The 24,196-nt window shown below is 28.7% G+C and overlaps 1 protein-coding gene across 2 annotated transcripts in view; it reads right to left on the bottom strand.

Moving 5' to 3' along the window:
• LOC132926494 (tyrosine-protein kinase receptor-like) overlaps nucleotides 1-21,202 on the bottom strand; it is a 360,502-nt gene extending 339,300 nt beyond the window's left edge. For both annotated transcript variants that reach the window (XM_060990859.1, XM_060990860.1), the window contains exon 1: nucleotides 20,483-21,202. In XM_060990859.1, coding sequence (XP_060846842.1) covers nucleotides 20,483-20,594 — 112 coding nt within the window. In that variant the 5' untranslated portion in view covers nucleotides 20,595-21,202. The remainder of the gene's footprint in view (nucleotides 1-20,482) is intronic.
• Between the last annotated feature and the right edge of the window lie 2,994 nt (nucleotides 21,203-24,196).

Below are 24,196 nucleotides of genomic sequence, written 5' to 3'. Positions count from 1 at the left end.
TTATAGTTAATCATTATTAAAGACAATTGAAAAACACTAAATATTCACAATATTTTACCGTGACGTTCCGCTGAATACTTGAATCATAAACTGAACATAATAATATTGTATATTGTCCTTAATTATTATTGTTTAAACTTTTTGGACTCGACTTGTACTCTTAAACCTTTGTAGTATTATACATTCAATGAATTTAATATTTGATGTTTTGTATAATTAAACAAAGCTAATATTATTACATTATTTGTTTGTAACAAAGGCCTTTTATACAAAAGGTAAAATTTACAGCAACCTGTTTTTTGAAAATTTTGGTTATATTTAGACAGTTACCTACTTACCTAGTACATAGTAAAATTGTTAATCATACTTGAAAAAAAAATATATTGATCGATAATTTAATTAAATAAACATAAACATGAAATAAATTTAAAAAATATCAAGAATAAAGAATTAGAGAGAAATAATTAATTTTTGAAATTTTTCGTTTTTATTTTATAATAATAATTACAATATTCAAACATACCTAATTGCATTCCAGCTATATTTACATTTTCCGTTAAAGTAATCAGACCATGACTGATGGACATTACTCTGCTCAAAAATCAAAATTTACTACGTGAAATAGCATAGTGATAAAATATATCGTTTTTATTACCAAGACCGAAAATTTAAAACTCGCAAGTAAAACTCTTAAAGGGATAAAACTTTAAGTTTATAGTCATCAATAAATACGTTAGTTTAATATAATATTTTATGATGATTAACTATTTTTTTAAAGTAAAATTAGTCTTAAAAACATCATATAAACAATTAACCTATTAGTAAACTGTGCATCAAATTATTTTCGAATGCCACGTTATATCATATAATAATAATACAACTACAAAAAACTATACCCACACAGAATAATTGATCACCATAACCTTTCCGCTCTTTATTTAAATGTAAACATTATATTATTATAAAAATTTTGATTTAGTTTTAAGCGCCTTACAAACATTAGTCATAGTTATTTTTTTATTTATACTATTTATAAGTTGAACACTGTCTCAAACAACTTACTTTAATTTTGAATTATGCTTGTTTCGTGGAACACTATCAAAAAAAAATAATTTTTACATTTCTCGAGATGAATTTTGGAAATAATAAATAATATGTAATTAGTGTGAATTAACAGTATCCTCATTAGAATTTGTACGATATCTCATATCCATTACAATAACTTTTCTTCCGTTGCTATAGCAACACTTTAAATAATTCATATAAACACTTGCGGGTGGAGTAAATAATGCAAAATCAAAAGCCAAATTTTCATCTAACGAAAGATAAAGAATAAATTACAAAAGAATTTAAGAATATATCTTTCTAAGATAAATTTTCAAAAAAAAATATATATATATATTTAATTTAAAATATAAATGAAATATGGTTTTTATGAGCTTATAGTTTAAATATTTCACATTTTTCGTACAATTCTACAAATTAATTTATTTTAAAAGAGACAACAGACCGGTAATAAATTACATTACGTAGCCCAGAATCAGAAATGCAGGTAACTTACCATGGTTAAAATACACTAACTTCTTTATATTATTATATTAAAAACTGGATAAACTTTCATTTATCGCATAAAATAAATAATAATAATATACAATATTCTTGTGATTCCGTTATTTGGTACACTAATGTACATCAATAAATATAATTTGGAAAAAACTAAATTATTATAACTATTAAATTATGAATAGCAAAATTTGTTTTTTGTTATTATTACTGAAACACTGTAGTTTGAATAAATTCGACTGATCATCATATCAAAAATTATCAATCCCGAAATGCGACATTAAAAAATTGTCCGTGTGTGTTAGTTACAAAACGATCCGCTACAGGCCACACCCAATATTTACATTTGAATACCGATGTATAATTAGTTTTGATAAACACGAGCGAAAAGCCGTATTTTATAGAGATTATAGTAGTTAAAAACCTTTGCGCTCGGCTATAACATTTCTATAATGTTTTTCGCTGCGATGTCCTTAAAAACAATTGGGAAATTCTGTCTACGTTAAATTCCTAATCTAGAAAAATGCTGCATGAGGTATTTTATTGCATACGTATAAAATGTTATTCAGAAAATAAAAATAAAAACAATAAAAGTGCACATCGCTGTAACAGCAAAACTTTGACGGTCTACTCACGATCTAATAACTACGTATATAAGACAAAATATTATGCATCAACTACATTTTACTGCTTATACAATATTAACATTTTGTTTCACTGTTCATAACTCAATGGTTTTGGGTTTATTATCTTAACCGACGGATATGTATATTATAATAAGACGTTAACCACTTATTTTGTAAACCGTTCTGATTTATAAATACATGCATTCATTCTATTCGACCAGTTTACGAATTCTAATATATTCGTAAATTAATTGATTAATAATAGTAATATTATTATTATATTTAAACACTAAAATAAATTATTTATTTAACATTCCGAGTAATACAAATAGTTTAAAGGCTTTATTAAGTTGTTTCTTATTTTATTATTTTTAACTATATGTTTTTAGCCTTGTAAAATAGAGGTAATATTGCAAGTAGAATAATTAATTCATTCACAAGCTTAATGTATCTAAAATAAGATAAACTAATAAAATAATGTTTATGTTATCTAAAATTATACTTACATACACTGTTATACTATTATCAACAGTTTAAACACTCGTTGATTTGATTTATTTGATTTAAAAACGACTTATATCAAATGAATTATTCTTGAACTCAATGCCTAATTAAAGTAAGCTACTATTTGAATACTCTAATCGACGCATCACCAAAGTATTTTATATAACATTACTATAAAATGACTCTAATATGAACACAACGAGTTCCACAATTATCAATAAACATCTTGACTAACTACTGTCTAGTGATTTTGGAGTTAAATCACAAGAATAAAAATATTAAAGAGTATATTATTTTTTAGCGGTCTTATAAAGTTTATTTAAATAATCTAAAAGGATTTTATCGATCTTTCAATACAAATTAAAATTTATTGCTTGCTATAGAACTAAACTATTTTTCAAATGTTTTTTAATAATATTAGAAAAAAATTGGAAGTAGTATAATCTCGAATATAATATTTTGGCAATAATTTATTAAATTAAAGTTTTCACTCTAAAATCTATATTCTAATTCTAAAACTACTTCATAATATTTCCATGATCTTGTTTTTTCAAAGTGTTTCGTCTCTGTGTCCGCGTATATTAGTGACAAAGATAAGTAAAAACTCTATGAATAATAAAAATAAAAATTTTCTGTTCCTGCAATTTGCAATAAATAACCGATAATTATATACATCTATCCGTATATTATCATATTATTTGGAAATAAAAATAGGAATAAATTTAATATTATATTATCTATCTGATACGCCCAAATGCCCAACCATTACAGATATTGACATAAAAAGAGATTGTGCTACTATCCTTTAAACTTAATAAAGAAAAACTCATGTCCGTTGTATTTTTTTAATTTATTTGATTTTTTTATTTTGAAACTTTTTGTAATCTTTTCCAACATACTTTTTAATGTGACAGACTATCAATAATATGAATTAAATTTTGTTTATTAGTTTCTTAGAATCCCGAGTTAGTCAGTACTGTCACAGTTATATTAATATAAAACATTCTTCTGGATTATTTTTCTTCTTATCAATTCGATTTTATGAACAACTCATAGTTAATAGAATATTTTCAATAAAATTTTATTTATTGAATTTTAAGTTGAATAAAATATAAAACAAATTGTTTCACATCATTTTTAATGTTTTTTTTTTCTTAATAATTATTTATTAAATTACCGTTTTAATGTATTTTTAACCTATAGAATTGAATAGACATTTATGTATACAAACTGTTATTTGATTTAGTTGAAAGATAATTAAATATCGCATTATTTTGAATATAATGGATTTATTAATTACATTTAAAATTGTATTTATTTATTATGTATTTGTCGAATGTAACGTTAAATAACTTAATAATAAAATTGATTAGGCAATAATTTATTATATTTTACTTTGGACCCGTAAATTACATATAGAAACCAAAAACTTACTCGTGGAGTGTGCTTTTCATTACGTCTTGTTTGTGTTTTAGCTAACTTTTACTTTATACCTATCACCATTTTGTTTATAGTATAATTTGAATTCAAAGTTTTTGGTTTATACCTACCTCGTATTTATAACTATGTTTTGTTTACACCACCATTTACCCAATTTTTCATTAATTTAACTTGATATAAGTCGAGTATTTAAAAACTAAAAGTACATTTTATTATATATACCCATACCTATTTGCTTATTTTACTTATAGCCATTATTATTAAATTAAATTTATGATATTTTATTTTCGTGGTACCATAACATCGGTAGCTATATATTTTAACTTGAAAGTATCGCATAAGTCTCTACGGTAAATGGGTCAAAGGAGTTTCAACTATGGTTCTACGCATTACTAAATTGACGCTGCATAAAAAGTTTATTTCGTAAATAAATCAATGAAAAATCAAACGAATGGTTACTCGCGACAAATGTCTTTAATTGCACCTTCATTACAAACACTCCTTTGGTGTATCGATTTATTTAAATGGGTAAAATTATTTGAATATTACATAATAGTATATGTTTATTTATTTTACATGTTTTTGTTTTTACATCATAATATGGCTATGTGTTTGTCTGTTGTTGTTGTTATTGTATAGATCTAAATCTGATTTGTAGTGTAAAAACTACCATAAAATGTGAATAAAATATATTGTTTCTCAATAATAATCGAAGAAAAAAATCTAAAAACACCATAAAAAACGGTATAAGATAATATGTCACTAAAGTCTTATAAATCTATAATATTGTATATTACCATGGTGAACACTAAATAAGTGCCTATACTGATAAGTCTTTGATAAGTATTGTAAAAAATAAATTTAAATACACCAATACCAGTATAAATTATTTAAAACAACTAAAGTTTTATGTACAAACACAATTTATGTTAGAGAATACACAATCAGATTAATGTATGGACAGCTTTAATGAAAAATTGAAGAAAAGTTCATAATAACTCTCTATTGACTGAAATTGTCGACAAGTAGTGTTAATCTAAATGACTGGTGGCAAGTTTTGACCAAAAGATAATATAAGTTAGTTTTTTGTGGTCCTCTGAAGTCATCAAATGTTTAACTATATTAAATGGCGTTTTGGACTTAAAAACAACCTTCGACGTTTCTGAAGACCAAAATCATTCATCAAATGCAACCATAGATTTTAAATATATAATAATGTGCATGCACTACATTATTATCTGCGATAAATAAAATAGTTATAAAAGTTGAATAGCATATATTATTACATAATGTATACAGTTAACATAGTTGTATATGATAATACAATAATTCGAAGTACTCCACAAGTGAATCATGATTCAATATTTTAAAACATGTTATTTTTCAACTCTTTCAAATTTCAATAAGAAATAAAAGGTGGACGAGTGGATAGGTACTATCCTGTTATATATTAAGAGTCTAGTGGGTAACTGTAATGTAACTGTTAAATTTGAATTCAATGAAGTATCATGGATTACGAAAAATTATTCTGAACAAAGACGGTTTATCAGCTAATATCACTATGTATATTTTATGATATATCTATAAATATTGCATTTAAGTAATTTATTTTACTATTTGTATCATAATAATTTTTTCTAAAAACATATTTATACTATATTTTACTAAGTTTATTAATTTTTGAGCTAATAAATAGGTTTATAGTATAAACATGTAAAATCTTAAAATTTATGAACATATTTTTAAAATTTCATTGCATATAGTAAAATATATACTGCACTTAAAAAGTTTTAAGTAGTCACGAATATAATATTTTTGAATTATAACAAAATAATTAAAATCGTTATTCATTGTTTTAAAATATCTAATTTCTTCCAAATCTTAACTTATAAAATGTTTAAAAAAATATAATATTTTCTATATACTTATGTATAGAATGTTATAGTTATACAAGAACAACTTAAACGGGAATTTTTCAACTTAAAATACCTATAATGAATACAATAAAAATTATGAACATTTCATCGGCAACAATAAATCAAGTTCTTCTGTTGAATTTTCTTATATTTGAGCAAAAGGATCTTGAATAAAAATAATAAATAAAGTATGCGCATAATATATTATGTAATATCAATAATTATAAAAAAATTAAAAAAAATTCTTCTCCAAAGAACAACCACTGAATTTATTAACATAAAAGCCTTCATAGAAAGTCGGTAATTTTAGTAAATTATAAAAAAAAATACTCGTTGTATAATGACTGTCTTTTAACAAGAATACAAAAATGTTATTTAAGCAATAACGTTTCATGAAAAAAAAACTCAACAAAAGTCAATTTAAAACAATAGTAGAGCATAATATTATTATGCTCAATAGTTCTATAATAACCAACGCATCACTGCGAATTATGATGACGTCTTATCTGCATTTTATATAAGAAGTAAATTAAACGATATATTTAGCAAAATCAAAATGTAATTTATAGGTGGTCCGATACTCTCAAGTCAGTACCGTCAATTAATTACAAAATTATCATACAGAAATGTACTAACACATGAATATTATTTGTTATCTAAAGGCTAAAGTGGGTGATGGGTGAGAATAATATGAAGTTTAGGCCAGATAATTAAATAAATTTCAATTTTATGGTATAGAAGTGATCCTTAACAGCTTTAAAATTTTATTTTCGACGCTGAAAGGGCGTAGAAAAATATTGAAAACGATCGTAAAAGTTTATTTAACTAAACAATAAAACAATACATAGTTAATTATTAGAATTTAAAAAAAATATATATTCAAAATATATTTATGGCTTATGGGAATGGGTGGAGAGCTAAAATAACACCATTCTAGCTCCACCCACGTATTTTTTTTTTTTTTAGTGATACCGAGAAAACCATGTACTCTCATATTATAAATAATTGTATATAAATAGTAGTAGGAATTTATGCCGAGAAATATGATAATTGCATACTTAAAATTTCAGTTCAGAAATTGTTCAACAAATTCCTAACAGGCGTGGTCGAGATAATGACGTATACATAAATTACTTTTTTCACTTGATTTGAACAAATAACCCACATTTGTCAAGGGTTCACGTGTTGGTTATATTTCTGCATGCAATTTTTTTCACCATACATGGATCTCATTCACCAGAATTAATTTAATTTTTACCGTTAAATGTAAGGGGGAAATATTATTAGTAAAATGTAGACCATTCAAACGGTTATTTGATAGATCCTTCACACGATTTTGTATGAACATCACGTCATAATATTGACCGAGTGACTTTTCAATAAACTATTGAAGAAACGACGACTTGTAGGTATATGGTCAATTCAATAGTTTTATACAATTATACGAGTATATAATAATAATAATAATAATAATAATATATTGGGTAGGCTAACCCGTGAGTTTTGATCAGTAATGTTTGATTACATCCTAAAAATTATTCAATTAAAAACGAATAAAGGGAGGGAAGTAGGCAACCGTTCTGATGTGCAGTAAGCGTCTACCATAAAATATATTATATTTAAGTTGAAAAGCCAAACTTTTTTACTGCTTCAAAAGGTGATGACGGACACTAAAATATATATATTTATACATACACTCAAAGTAGGTTTAAAGTTATGTTTTATATTTAATATATTGAACAAAATAAGAAGAAGCTCGATAAAAATATATATATATATATATAGAATAAAGGGGAACCATTCGCTAGTATAATAAATTATTACACTATATGTGACAGAATTTGAAAAAAAAATACATCGACATTTTGTATGCGACCAATAGATCAGAGATTGTGTGAAATATGAAATCAACTGCTCGATAAACAATATTATAAGGCTCCGAAAGCATTCGATATTGTCGTTTTATTTTTTTTTTTTTCGGAAACTATATTGTTTTGGTGTTGTCGTTATATTTTACGTCAATACGTGTTTGCGTCAGTATACCAACATAACATACACTTATACGCGGGCGAGCATTTTAAAATGCGCGACATTAGGCAACTATATAATATAATATAATACGCGTGTATTGTATATTATTATTTATAATAAATAGCAGGTCGAATAAAATGTTGTTCTATTTTTAAACGTAACTCAAACCTCTTTTTTGGATTCAACGACGACGCGATAATATTATACAAAACATAGCAATTTAAATGTATTGCGAGCACCGGGAAAGTTGTTGATGTAATCGTGTAGCGTGGTATTTTTCAATCGGGAATTAGAAGAGGTAATCTGCGCACAAATTTCTTTAATCGTTAAGTGGAACAATTGAAAAACATTTCGAAGTTATTATTTTGAAATTCCCCCCGAAAAATAGTTTCCACGAGTGTTTAAAATTTGAATGTTTTGTTAAAAGTTGTACATCTAAATATTCACGAAATTGACATTATGCACGTACGCCCAAGTTTTGCCTCCGAATCGTCCTATGAATGTGATAATAGTCGCTATCGAATTTAATATAATACACGCGCACACGCTTATTTTACTCACCAAAAACGGTGACCGACTCAACATGCGAAGGACGTCCGATTTCGTGTACCTTTTTTTATTACATTATTTAGTTTGTCGGGAAACAAATTGAATAAAAATGTTTTGTAAAACTTATTGCGAGGGTTCTAGGGAACCATCCATTATGGACCTTTTACTTAATCTAAAAATATTGATTTCTCGGAATCTTAAGATTTGTATCCACGTGTTTGATATTTTCCTACGAGTTTATTGTGTTTTCTACGTAAATCCTTATGATTTATTCGTCAAAATCATTCAATTACAGTCGCAGTCCACGCGACTTAATAATACGTTTGGAGTGTACCTAATATTATATGCAACATTTTATTATAGTACGTACCTTCGTATACATGTGTAGTAATAACATTTCATGAACAAAAAGAATATGTAAACCAAAACGTCAATAACTGAATACGTATAATATCATCTCTAAACGCGTATGGGAAATAATAAAAAAGTGTGCATCTGCCGTAACATTGGCCGCAGATCGAATTGCAAACGAGTTTAGTTTAAAATAAGGTTCGTCATAATAACATGCGATCTCGTCGTTTTTCTAAGCTATTTGTTAGTGACAATGATTGCGCTATGTTAAACCAAACATACCTAACCTTATTATATTGTGAGGAAGTGTGGTTCTGTTTTGGGGGCGAAAAAATCAAATCGTGTCTACGATTTACGTCTAAAAAATCACTAGTGCCGACTATGTTTGTAAAATATTTACATTCTTCGGACACACAAGACGGGAAGACACACACAAATAATATGTCAACCGTGGTTGACTTAAAAACGAGCTCGATTTTGAGCGAAATGCCGTTTACACGTTCCGAAGTACATTTCGTTACAATGTTCTGGGGCTTCACTATGATATGGTTTCCGAATTAGACATAACAAATTAATTGAATTCGTCGACCGGAACACATATTTAATATTTATATCTTATTATTTTAACATTCGACTCTATTTAATGTTTGTGAATTTTCAAAAAATCAAAATCAAACTTATTTCGCTTGTGCAAAAAAAAAAATATTTTTTTCTTCACAAAATGGATTTGTAGGTTGCTTTTAAAAATTATTTTGTATGTCTTAAGAATATTAAACTGCGTCTCAGTAAAGAAAATGTTGACAAAAGTTTTGCCATGTAATAAACTAGTAAAATATTAAAATTAAGTTAAAACGTTTTTGTTTTATTTAACTAATTACATCACAGTGTTTCAGTACTAAAACAATTGTACTGGTTAGGTACTAAACTGTCTTTTACTGTGCGTATAAATGAAAATTTGTGCCATCATTAAGTTGTATATTACATATTAACATGTTTATGTTAAATTCGTGTATATTATATTTGTATGTCAATTTTATTTTATTTTTAATTATTTATATGAAGGTACATTATAAATACTTAATTTTATTATAATCATTGTTTTAAAGTAATATTTCTGAACAACGGTTAAATATTTCTAAAAAAAAATGAATCAAAAACTTCTAAAGAGGGATGGTTTGTGTATAATAATTGACTCAATTTTAAATTAAACATTAAGATGAATGTTGAAAAAAAAAGGTTGGTTATTTATATCTTAAAAATTAAAGAGTTGTACAATTTATTACTTTTAGTTTGATAATTATTTCTGACTCAAGTGGTAATATTTTTAATAAAAATAATTAATGTTTTATTCAAGTTAAGTTAATATCTTTCTTCGTCTTAGTATAAAACGTTGACTATACATCTCACATATTTTTGCGAATTCAATAGAATTAAGTGAGTCTAATTATTTTCGTTAAAATATATTCAATAGCACAGCAGACTGCTCAGTTACCCCATGCCTACCATGTTTCTCGACTCTCAAACATCGTGCACAAATAACTGAAATAACCGAAGGTGTGCCAAAAAATATGTTTGCACTAGCATGACTCTATTTTGACAAATACTAAAAACGAATGGAACAATTATACACCACCTCGGATGTCCAATTATAATGTTAAAGCCTAGTTTAAAACAATTAATTAAAAACAATCTATCTCTCTCTCTCTCTCTCTTTCTCTCTCTCTCTCTCTTAATAATAACTACAAGACCTATTTTAACAAAAGAAAAAATGTAATTAAAATACTACATTCATTATCATAATATTATAATTAATTATGTGGACGATACTTTTTACACAAGTGCTCGACTAATGATTATCATTATTTTGCACTTGACGCCTATTTTCTAATAATAAAACGCATTTATATGATATAAATTCTCAGATTTTAGGTAAAAATTTAAAAGAATCGAAATTATCCTTCATGTTGTATCAGAATCTTATAAATTCATAATATTAGAAGCTTAACTGTTTCACCACACAATCCGTTTACATTTGTTAATTTTAAATGTTAATATTAGAGTGAATAATTGACCTATTTTATAAATATTTAAAATATTTAAAAATCCAATGAGAGAAAACGAATAATATTCCAAACTTTAAATTTAATAACAAGTCACACTTATATTTAAACTATCAAAACGGAATTTCTTTTACTTATATATTAATTTTGTGATTTCAGCGTGTTTTGCTTTTAATATTTAATTAGCATAGTACTGTTGTAGCGACAATTGTAATAAAATCTATAGTACCTATAGTACCCATAATATGTACCTATTGACAACGGTATTTGTATAATCTGAAGCAGTCGAAAATATCTTTTTGCCATTTTACTGAATTATTTTAAATGTATGGCAGAGAAAAGTAATGTATATACATTTATGTATATCCAAGTATATACACAATGATGATGATTAAAAATATTTGTTACAATTGGTGGAGATCTTTGAATTATTTAAGAAATTGCGTTTTTTTTATAGAAATACTCGGTAAGAGAAAAACATTGGAAATAATACTCAGTAAAATGAAATGTATTTATAACACAGTTCGTTGAACATTTTAATATGTAAAAATCAATAAGTAATGTTGTCGTTAAAAATAACATTTTTTTGTAAAATTATATGAGAATAAAAAAACTAGAAAAATTGTCGGTCAGAAGACAGAGACGACCCAGTGTGTGTTAGTAATCGTCTCGCTTCGCCGACATCAATACACAATTACGATTGTGGGGGTTTTTTTTTTTACACGAAATTTAAAAATCAATGATAAATCAAAACATTCAAAAAGCGATTCTGAGCGGATTTCGGTTTAAAACACGCTCGTCCGCATTTCTTTGATCGATTCGTACACAGTCGAGACGGTATATTATGGTCTTACCTCGGGCGCTTATTACGAAACTCAGATCAAAAATGACCACTCCGACACTCCCGCGGCCGGGGGACCGGACGTAACACTTGTAAGGGTAGACCCGCAGCTGACGTTTGACTCGTCGAGATATTATTGTCACCGTTCACTGCAAGTCGTGACGAACGCGTTAAAACGATTTATTCAACTGGATAGCCATCACTATATATAAGCGGACGCAGAAAATTATATTATGTATTATTCGATATTCTATACGGTCGTTATATAAACGTTAAATTACCTACTATAATGTTATTACGGGAGAAAAAAAAGCGTAGCCCTCGTACGTTTGATTAGATTTTATTACGTTGTCGGCGGTATGTGTCGACCGCCGTTGTTATTGTTATTAGAAAGGTATTATTTGTTCCTACAGGTACGAGAGTAAATATTTCGAGCAAATACGTGCGATGTTCAAAACTGGGAACGAAAATAAATTATCCGTCCGCGCAGCGGCAGAAGGCCACGTCCGGCCAAATAGCAGTGTACAACGCGTATAAGGAGTACAGGCAGAGACACGATATATACCTAGGCAATATAAGAATTTATCTATCCTCAGCTTTTCGCGAGACGTCGTGAACGGACGTGCACATCACTACGTGTACACCGAAAACCGTAAATAGCGGTAACAGCGGTAACACCGAAATGCATATTATACCAATCGGCCGCGTACCGTCGCCCCGCAAATAGCTTACTCCGGACCCTGGAAACGAGGATTCGCCGTCTCGACCGCAATAACACGTCTAATATTCGCGTGTAATAACGTGTGTATACGCCGTACAGAGGGACTGTCGGTATTGCAATATCAGCGAACGGACCGGATATGGCCTTTTAAGTATTACTAGACGACGACGACGACGACGACGACGACGACGACGATGTAAATACGATAGTAGGCGACCGTTGGTCGTCGTCCTCGGTGGCAATATTTTCGTCACTGCCTGCAGTTACAATAATAGTCGTAATCCAACGATAGTCCAAAGCGATCAAAATACAAACGACGGTAATAATAATATTTTAATAATAGATATCGACCTTGGCCGGCTACTCCGGTCGCCTTCGACAACGTCATTATTGGCGGATAGTCGACTGCAGACGCGTCACTTGAACGTTTTTCTATCGGCGATAAGTCCAATTTTAAAAGACAAAGAATACATACCTGGTTTCGGCACTATACGCGGAATGCGAGTATTCGAAAAAAAGATTATCCAACGCGAAGTTTAAATAAATTCACTGACGTAAATCCTTCATTCGAGACCTTTGAAATCTGGGATTGACATACTCCTACAATATATTATAATAATATACAATATGACGATAAATACGTTTACTATATGTTTAGTTCCAACAGATTGTATATTACGCCTGTAAATTATAACATGTATCGCCAATCGAGCATTACCACCTATTGATCCGTTGACGATAAGATTTTGAAAAATAATTTTGAATTTTTTATCTCATTACGTTTTTAGCTATTCATTTTATAATTATTTTTAACATGATAAACAAATTGCATTAATGCCATTTTTGTATTGCATTTCTATATAAACAACAAATAAAAGACCTCTGTCTATATAGAGCATAGGCAGTACAATTCTTTTATTTCATACAACTGTTTATGTTTATGTGAGTTTGTATATAGGTACCCCCACCTACATTTAATTTTTAAATTATGAAAATAAAATGTGTTAATTTTATTTATTATTATAATAAATAATTTACAATACTGTTCATGGAACGTTTCAAGACAATCTTAATATATATATATATATATATATATATATACATAGGTATACATAATATATAAATAAATTGTTGTGATTTACAATTGCGACACCTTTGTTAAAATAAAATAACTTTAGAGAAGTATAAAATATGTCAAAATATAGCTGCCTTAGAAAATAAATAATCACAATGTCTTCGTAATAATATTTTCACTATAATTTATTCAAACTAAAAAATTACATAAAAACGCAATTTGGCTTTGGAAAAGTAATTTTTATATTTTTAGATTCTGAGTGGAGCGATAAATGTATTGGTTTTACAATGTATATTTTTATTATATTATATATATACATAATATATATTTTTTTTGTGTGTCAGAAGAAACATATTTTTCTAGCTGAAAAATGTTCTGATCATCAACTTCGCGGGAGGTGTCTAGTAGCAAATGAGATATAGTTTGTACCTAGGGGATTCAAAAGTAGAAAAACGTCATTTTGATTATAGAAGGTATGAACATTTAATAAGGTTTCTCATTAATATTCATTACAATAATTAACAAAAAAAAGTTAAGCGTGAAGCCACATTAATTTTTTACAAGGGTTTGAATTTAAAAATATGTTGACGAAACTCGTTAAAATTATGAATTCTTCTGTAGAAACGTATTTAAGATATACGTAATATTATAATATAGCTACACACCTTAAACAGCTGACAAACCGTATCTGCTCAGAATAGTTTTTCATCGTACGTAATGATTTATTGTTGAATTAAAATTTAACAAATCCGTTATCGTGATCCACTCAATGGCAAGGCACACTTATAATATCGATACTACTATACAACACATGCAGCCGCTATACCTACTTGTCCGGTTTTCATATTTTATATTCTTTTTAACGAATGCGCATTCAAATTTTAAAATTTTAAATTAGTTGGACAATTTTTTATAATTCATTATATTATAGAAATCAATATATTTGAAAAAAAAAGATAATATGTGAATATTTTAAAATATTTATTGCAATATGAGATTAAAACTTATTTGTCGTATATAAAAAATATAACAACATATTTTTAGTTTACTTTAAAATGTGTAAGTAGACATAAAATTGCATGAATGATTTATAACATTTCTCCATTGTTTTGCACTGTGTATTTTGTTAAAAAACCCATAAATAAATAAACAACTTACAATAAATATACATTTTTTTTTCGTCGAATGAGTGTGGCGGCTAATAGTGAATCAGTCAAGAGGACAGTAATTTGTTGTGAGTTACACAATGACGAAATGGTTTATAAAAATAAATAATATTTATACATTTTTTTATTTTTAAACGCAAAATATTCATCAATTACTCTTAAAATACTTAAATGTAGTATATTTAAATGTAAATTGTGTGTTTGCTATCTTAAATTGCATTAATTTGAATATTTTTTTTTAATCCTATAATATTTTTACAATAAAATGTCCATAAAATTTGTAGTTTTGAGAATTATATAAGTATCTCAAGTCCTGAAATGCACATTGTACAACGTTAATCATACCACAATGGTGATCATAACAGAGCACAATAAATAGTAAATATCACTGCACATGCCCATATTATACATTGTTTAAAATACATTTTATATGATCTTTAACTGAAATCAAGTTTTGTTCATAACGGTTTTACAAGTGCGATGATTTATCTTTGATTTAAAGCACATGCTAATTATACACCAATACATAATTTTACTTTTCAATTAATACTATTAAGTTTATCAAAGAAATGTACTAAATAATATTTTCATATTCTTATTATTCTTTTTTTGTTATCTTTTGAAAACCAGATATGTATATAAACAAACACACTTTAAGTGTGCACAATTTAAATTTAGACAGTTTATAATAATGGGACATTCGCTTTACGCGTAATTATATGAAATGTAAAATGTAAAATGTTCCCACTTATTTGTTGTTTTTTTTTTTTATTACAAGTCGAAATGCTTTTACGTTATATATCATTAAAAAATTAATAATCAATTATCACAACTAATTTATTCCTATTTATTTGCCTGTGAAATCTTACATTTCTATTAAATGGTTAATACTTTTCGGTTAAAATGCCATACGGCAATGAATAAAAATTCGATAAAAGTTTTTCCCCTTTATCAATATTTTCTTATTGTGTGCGCAAACTATTTTCCATGGAAATCATCTTAAATTAAAAGAAAAAGATGTTTCTTCGTATCACAATACATATATTTGTAATTAATTAATTTATAAAATATAATAGGTCTTATTATTTATTTTACAAAACGCAGTTGTGATTTTAAATCCTTGTGTACATTATTTTTTTTAACGTTCTGTTAAAGTTTACCAACTAATTATTAGTTAAGTGCAAATTGTATAGATTTTCTCATCGTATACCCTTACCATAATTGTATTTTAATTTTATTCCATTTCGTAAATTCTATAAAAATTAAGAAATGTAAATTCACAGTTAAATCGATAATATATTTAACTTTAGACATAAATTAATGGCCTGACTGCGCAAATGCGCAATTATATCATTCGATAGTACATTTTGAGTGTAATATACTCATATATTTATTATATTTTATAAAATATTTATGAAACAAATTTAAAATTAAATTGTTACGGAATAGTATTCATCAAAAGGTTAATTTTATAAAAATTTAATTTTAAATTTTAGCTATATTTTAAGCACAAAACATAGCGTAGTTTAACTCAGATTAACACCTGCGCTTATATTTTAATTTGAAATTGAAAATTATATAAATAAATAAAATATTAAGTTGGTACATATATTTAGTTTACAAATTTGACGATACTCATGTTCATCTCTAATACGATATACACAAAAATAGACTTATAAAATATTTTATTACTGCTAATAACTTATGAGTAATTATTGAAGATTTTAATCGTAATTTTTAAATGTATTCACTGCATTAATTTCTACCTATATATCAAAATATTTATGAACAAAAATATAAATAATAATAATAAAAGAGAATCCATTAAATTACAAAGGCACGGGTATTATTTGAATTTTCAAGACTTAAAAAATAATAATATGAATAAAATTCAATTTGTATATAAAACATTATTGCTATTAACGAGTTTTGAGAAATTTATTCGTCTACATAATGAAATTTAGAAAATAATTTTCAAATTTTTGTTTTTACACGATATAGCGCCTAAATATTACTATGTCTTATATTCTAAACAATCTAAGCCCTATTAATTCAAAATCAGATAAAAAAATAATTTTTTGAGTAGATTGATATTTTTTTGTGTACCTACTTATTGTGTTTTTACTTATAAATTATTAAAATACAACCAGATACAACCTTTTATTTACTAAATAAAATAATTGTAAATGTTGCTTTCTAATGCTATAATAATAGTTAAATCACGAGACTATAACAGCAAACAATATTTTATTCATGATTAGTATTATACATTTAAAATGAATTTTTTATATATTATTTGAAAAATTATACCACATCAAGTTCAGTTAACTAAAGTGTCAATTTTGTCATAACTTATCATTAAGAAGAATGTGTGATTTTTAAGTTTTCAAATTCCTACTCTAAAAAGTAACTTTACATTTACTTTACGTTACAATTTATTTGAAATTATCCAAAATAAAATTGTAAATGTTGTGACAAATTAATGTTTGGAAAACTTATGATATTTCAACAAAATCCTGAGACGATAAATCCTAAAATAGCTGACAGTTTTTGAATAGTTTCGAAATGCCTATCAAATGCTAATACAAAATGCAGTAAACATTTGTGGGCTCTTTCTTGGGTTGTTATTTTACTGAATTACAACAAAATAACTAAAATAGATCGTGTAAAGTACAGCATTGTCGTAAATTTTACTGTCTATACTCTAGCCACTTTCTTAAATACCTACTACTATACTGATAAATTCCAAAAATTATTTACCTAAATTAACATCTGTGTTCAATTTTCAATTGGTGAAGTGACTATATAAAACTTTTGGACAACTACTCCGAAGAAAAAAAAATACCATCACAGACAAAAATAAATAAAACTCTTCGTATACACTTACGTAACTACATACTCGTATAGTATTATAGAATTTTCATTCCATCCAGTCTAAATATTATTAAAACAACATTAACTCTATAGATAGTATTAATTTTAAGTTTTATCTTATTATTTTTCGGCTAGTTACTTATTATGGTATTTATCGTTATTTAGTTAGTTAAATATCTAACTACCAAATTATAATTTTTTTTTCTTTTTACATCGAAATAACTATAATTATTCGTGATGTTAATAGTTAGGTACCTACTTGTAAGCAAATTAATAAAAATATTATTTATATATACAAATATATAAAGTATCTCCACTTATCATTACATAAATCATTAGTATTTTTGAAGACATTTTAAATATTATTTATAATTGAATTTAAAATTGAATTATATTTAATGCAATGTAGGTATAAGTCTAATTTATCAAATTTTTAGCATATGCATTTCATTTATCATTTATTTGTTTCAGATTTGTTCCTTTCGTACAGCTATAATTTTATTAATCGAACTTGAATTAGAAAATTGTTAAAACAAAATAAGTCATGATAAAGAACATTTTTGTTACACAGTGCATATCGATTTTTAGCAATGTAAGTAATAACTAATAAATTATCATTTGATAATAAATTATGAGTATGGTTCCGTATAGAAAGGTGCCTTAAAATTACGTCAAAAATACGACCAGGAAAATCGATTTCACGTTAATTAATTTGCAAATTATAATGAGTTGAAATTTCGAAAAAATGATACGAGTATAGAGACGTATGGTTGTAAACTATATTTTAATATTCAGAAAATGGTATGTTATATTTTTAACTGACATTTACGTACTTCCATACTTAAAAATATCAATAATGGGTAATAAATAATCTCAATACAAAAAAATTTTGTAAGTACCTATATGCATTTTATATGTATTTTATTATATTTTATACCAACATAATAAAATCGTTTCGATGCAAAGAGAATTAATTAACTTTAACCAGTTACTTAACTCTAACTACTATTTAAAAAAAAAAACTTTAAGCCCACGAGATCGTATACTTAAATTGTAGCAGTATTAAAAAGAATAGGTAACTTTTATCCCGATTGAGTTAATTGCTGTGCTATTCTTCAAAACTAATTGTTCACAAACGTGTAGTAGCGCGCGATGGCAAAAGTATCGACGCAAAGGCGGTGTCTAGATAATTATTTTTTCAGTCCGGTATAGTGTCAAATACCTATATTGTACGTTCATACTGACAGACTTTAGGGGGATTTTGAACGTAATCAACGTATAAGTAAATGTAGTTGACCGGTACGGGAAATGTACCACCACGCGGTGTGTGGTATAGCTTTTTTACTCGTAAATCGTGTGTTTTAAATTCTATTTTTTCATATCACAAATCGACGACGCAATAATATTTTGTTATAATATTGTAATATTATAGTAGTCTACATCACTTTTTGTCGAAAGCTTTTTATTTTATGTATTTCTTATTTTTTCTTATTTGCGTTGATGATTTTATTTTACTAAACATTTCAAGAACAAAACATTTTGTTTTGGTCTACGATAATATTGACAACATTGAATATTTAATTTTAAAATATAAATATTGTAATATGCATTTTGCAGGTCTTGTTTTAAGATATCTACAACCGCGCAGGTTGCAATCTTATGGAATGATGGGCATGTGCAATTTATCTTAAACTCTTGAACTCTCAAAATTAAAATATGCCACAGTCCGATACCTAATCCACCGACGTATAAATTCAGGGGTGTCAAGGGGCAAATACCCCACCCCCTAGAAACCAGAGACAAACCATACACATTTATAATCGATTTTTTTTTATTATATATAAATATAAAATCAATAAGTGCACGTGATGAATTATTATATCAATAATATTTAAAGATGTACAGGATAAATATTTCTGTGGCACACATTCGAACGAATGCGGGAGAATGCTTTCGATTTTCATCTTTCCTGAATACAAGTTTACACATCAATGCATTAAAAGATATGTTTATAGACGCAAAAAGAGTAGGGCTTTAGGGGCTCAAGCCCTCTCCAAAAATGTTTAAAGCCCCATAAAAAAATACTTTAGAAAGAAATGAAAATATTATGTATAAATGTAAATAGTTAAAATATTTTAATGGATACGGGGATATATATATAAGCTAAATTACGTTTGTATAATAATATATCGTACACGATTTTCGTGTGACGAATATTGTCTATCAATAACATTACGTTTACGATAAATCATAATTTGGATACCTGTCATAATTTTGGTGATTCGTGTCATATGTGTTATAATATAAACTTTTACTAATGTTCCACTTTTAAATAGTAAATAAATATTGAAAGGAATATTTCAATAGGATATAAAAATACTTATATTAAATACATTTTCACGATTGTTCAACGAGTAAAAAAATGAAAACACTGTTTTGTAAATCATATTATTTTGTTAGGTACCTATGTGTTATTTGTAAGCTATACGTTATAATATATTAGTTAAAAAAATAATTTAATTTTTAACCAAAAACGTATATATGTTTATAAAATGTAATGATGATTCTGATTCGAGCAAAGAACGATGGTTAATTTTGTTCGTGCAATTGTCGCGTCGTCTACGGTACACCACGTGTAATCACCCCCCTCCCAAGACAAAAAAAAAATCAAATTTGTCTGCGCCTTTAAACCGCACACAGAGACGGCATATAAGACGTACTATAATACGGTGTATAGCAGATATGTGAGTAGGTATTGTACTAACCACGCAGACCGCGGTTACGGTGGTAAGTCGGTATCGTAGTAATCTTGCCGTTACAATGTCGAGTCCACTGCGGATCGGACATTTGCGTGTGCAGCCATCGCATGGAAGACATTCGGGCGGACAGTGGTGAAAGACCACAGCGACGTACAAACCGAAGTATTTCTCTCCGGACTATTAAAATATGGCGATTTCGGCAACGCTTCCGGGACTTAGGCGATTTCCGCACGTACCTGCTGCAGCCGCAAATGCAGTGCCGGTGCAACGTGTTTGGCGGGCGCGGTGCACGTGTAGTCGCGGTGTCCGGCCGAAACGACGACGGCGGCGTTGCAGATCGTCCGCGGGCTCATCTCTCCGCAACCGAATCGGCGAACGCGCGGACTTCCGTCTCAAATCACTATAATATGCGTTGATCGGATGCGATAATATTACGATACGCGACGATAAAAAAATATCGTAATTATAACGATTATTATTATTGTGTGTACCCGGGAAGGGGGGAAATACGATCGAAATCGGTGGCGATCGTAACGACGAAATTACGCGACAAACCGCCGAGTGTGGACGTGTTTTAGACGTGCGATTGTTGAGCGAACAAAATACGCGCGATTATTCGACAACAATAATATTTATATTTTTATTATCGTCGTCACGCGGATTCCGTCGACGTTCGGGCGGGCTCGCGGAAAACGCGCAATACGGGCCGTCGGGCGCGGCGTACCGGGTGCGTTTGGCTACTGGCCGCGATCTTCGCAGGCTCCGTATCCGATAGCATATTTTATCCCGTCCCGCGGGCGCGCGCGCGCACTCGCACCGTTCGCACACACTCGACGTTTTGGCAGGCGCGAAAAAATAATATATAATCGCGTACACGCACGCACACTCGCAACACACACACACACACACACACACACACACACACACACACACACACACACACACACACACATACACGAATATAAAATATATAATATAATAATATTATTACCATCGCGAATATGCTATCAACACACGAACTCGTATTATAGTATATTATAACAATATAATATTACATAATATTGTACACGATATTTGAACAGCAACATCGGAGAGCGCGAGGCCGGTCGTCAGTAGGTAAGTTTGCGTCTCTATGTGCGTGTGTTTGTAAGTACGGTGAAAACGGGGGCGACGGAGTATTTTGACGGGCGGCGATCGGTGTTGTTGTTGTTTAAATACCTATGTACCGCGGGGAGAGCGGGAAACCAAAATATGATATTATAATATCATGTTTAAACGAGACGTGTCTATACTCGAATCAAAAGCGACGTGTGCGTGTGACAGATAATACGAAAAATAAGTATAAAAAAAAAATTTAAAAAAAAAAAAATAATAACTAAAACTATAAAACTACGACTTACCACTATAACTTTATAATATAAGAAATATAAAAATGGAATAGTATACAGAATATTGCATGCAAAAGTATATTGTGTAGACGTTTGGTTTCTTAATAGCCTACAGGCGTTAAACGCTATTCGACTGGATTTCAAGACGGTTGAGTTTTCGTTAAACGGATCACTGCAATAATTCTCCCATGATATTCCCACCGATAAATACTAAATCGATTGATATTATTATTGGTATTTTCAGCTGTAAGCGCGTACTGTAAACGTTTTTAGAGATTATTTGATATTTATTTTATTTAAAAAATATTTATTCGGGCACCAAGTGCAAGTCTAGTGATATTTTTATTTAGTAATTATTATAAGTATCGCAATAAAGAATATAATTTAAAAATATGTAGATAAATGGATTAATTGGAAATAGTTAACAACAATATTGTACGCGTAAAATAATGCAATACAAATTAAAATATCGATAAATATATATGTAAAAATTCAATATACCTATAATGTTACCTATGTACAATTATAAACGATCCAAGAGATCGATATTGTGTATATATAATATTGTCTAATAAAAACATGTAGTTTTCTAATTGTTTAAAAGAAAAGTCGATGAAACTATTTTTAAAGAAATACTGCGGATTATTATTCTTCTGTTTTGCTCATAAAACGAATAATAATAAAAATAGTAATTGAAATTAGGGGTAAGCCGGGTAGGGGATGGAAATATTCGAATAACGTCAGTTGAAGTAGGTATGATGAAAATTATACGAAGCACTTATAGTCATTCTGTAAATTGGTCAAGTTCGTGAGAACTGTTGGTGTGTCATTTATCGAAAATGTTAACTTCTCATCCCACTTTTATAAAGCAAGTCATACTTTTTGCGAATTCCAATTTTTTTTTTCTGACCTAGTGGTCCAAGTAAGAATAATGTCAGACATTAGCCATGGTCTGGTAGGGAGGGACGGAGCGTTATAAAAATGCTTCTTGGTAAATTTGAACGCACTTTTTAAATTCATATACCGCACGTTAAAACAGAGGCTGTGGTGGACAGCATGACGAATTGCGATATTCTGGTGAACCGTACGGATTCCGATAGATTATATACACGAGATGTCAATTTTCGAGCCTCCCGCAGTCAACGTTAACAGTCCACCCAGATATTCCGTATTTCATTGTGGCGAGAGGGCGACGAGTAGATGATATCCCCTATACCGCCGGAAGTCGATAGTCGTGGTTTTTTTCTATATTAAAAATGTGTATATACAAAATGTCGAATTAACGTTAAAATAAGATAAAAAACGAAAATCACAATAAATAAAAAAAAAAATAAAGATATGAGAGACGAGTTGGTTATTTTGGTAGGAAACGCGGAGAGTGGCGAGGGAAGGACTTCGCACATCAAAAGTTGTATTGCAGCATTTAATTCACCACCTCCCCTTTGGTAGAAATTCAGATACGCCACTGGCACGTACAATATGACGTGTCGCGTTGTTTAGTAGTATAGGTCGTTCGTTTCACTCAGACGGCACCGTCTATATATAAACTGCGCATTATCGTATTCTTATACCGAACTACCGAAGGTATCCGCGTAAAAACAAAAACACACAAAAAAAAAAAAATACGAACGATCGATGTTTAAAAACTCGTCTTCGAGCGCGTATTGCTCCGCTGCAGCTCGAAAGTTATTTGGCTCAACTTCAAGTATATTATACAGTTTCTATTCTTCCGGGACACAATAAATGTGCGGACTGCGCGTACATTATACGCGGAACTCGTGAAATAAAATCAAGAACGTACCTACCTATATAGTCGGTTCGCAGAAAGTAATTTTACTAGTTTTATTACTATCAAAAGGTACTCGTGTAATGTGTACCCGTGTATGACATGTGCATAGCGACGAGCGACATACCATACGGGGACGTCTAGAAAGTTTGAAAACCCTCAATTCGTACGACGGAGATCGCCGTGGTACGACGACACGCGATGGCTGTATAATATGTTGTGTTCAATACTCGTGTATTCTCCATATATCATTAATTCAATCGACGGCGATGTCTTATGTAGGTACCTACAGTGCGCGCATATGAATGATTTGCCTGCGACTTGGCGCGCACTGAAATCGCATTTAAATGTTTCATAATAATATGTATGTTTCACATCATTCACTCTGTATCTCGTGTAATTTTAAAATCGCTTCTTATCGAGAAAACAATATAGGTACCTACCTATAATATGACCGGAGTTTCGAGTGTAGGAGCTCTAAACACTGTCGACATATTATTAGAAACAATGTACACAAATTGCATTACAATATTGTACGCACAATAT

This window comes from Rhopalosiphum padi, chromosome 3, assembly GCF_020882245.1.
Source record: "Rhopalosiphum padi isolate XX-2018 chromosome 3, ASM2088224v1, whole genome shotgun sequence".
Lineage (NCBI taxonomy): Eukaryota > Metazoa > Arthropoda > Insecta > Hemiptera > Aphididae > Rhopalosiphum > Rhopalosiphum padi.
This window is presented reverse-complemented; position numbering and strand designations above follow the sequence as displayed.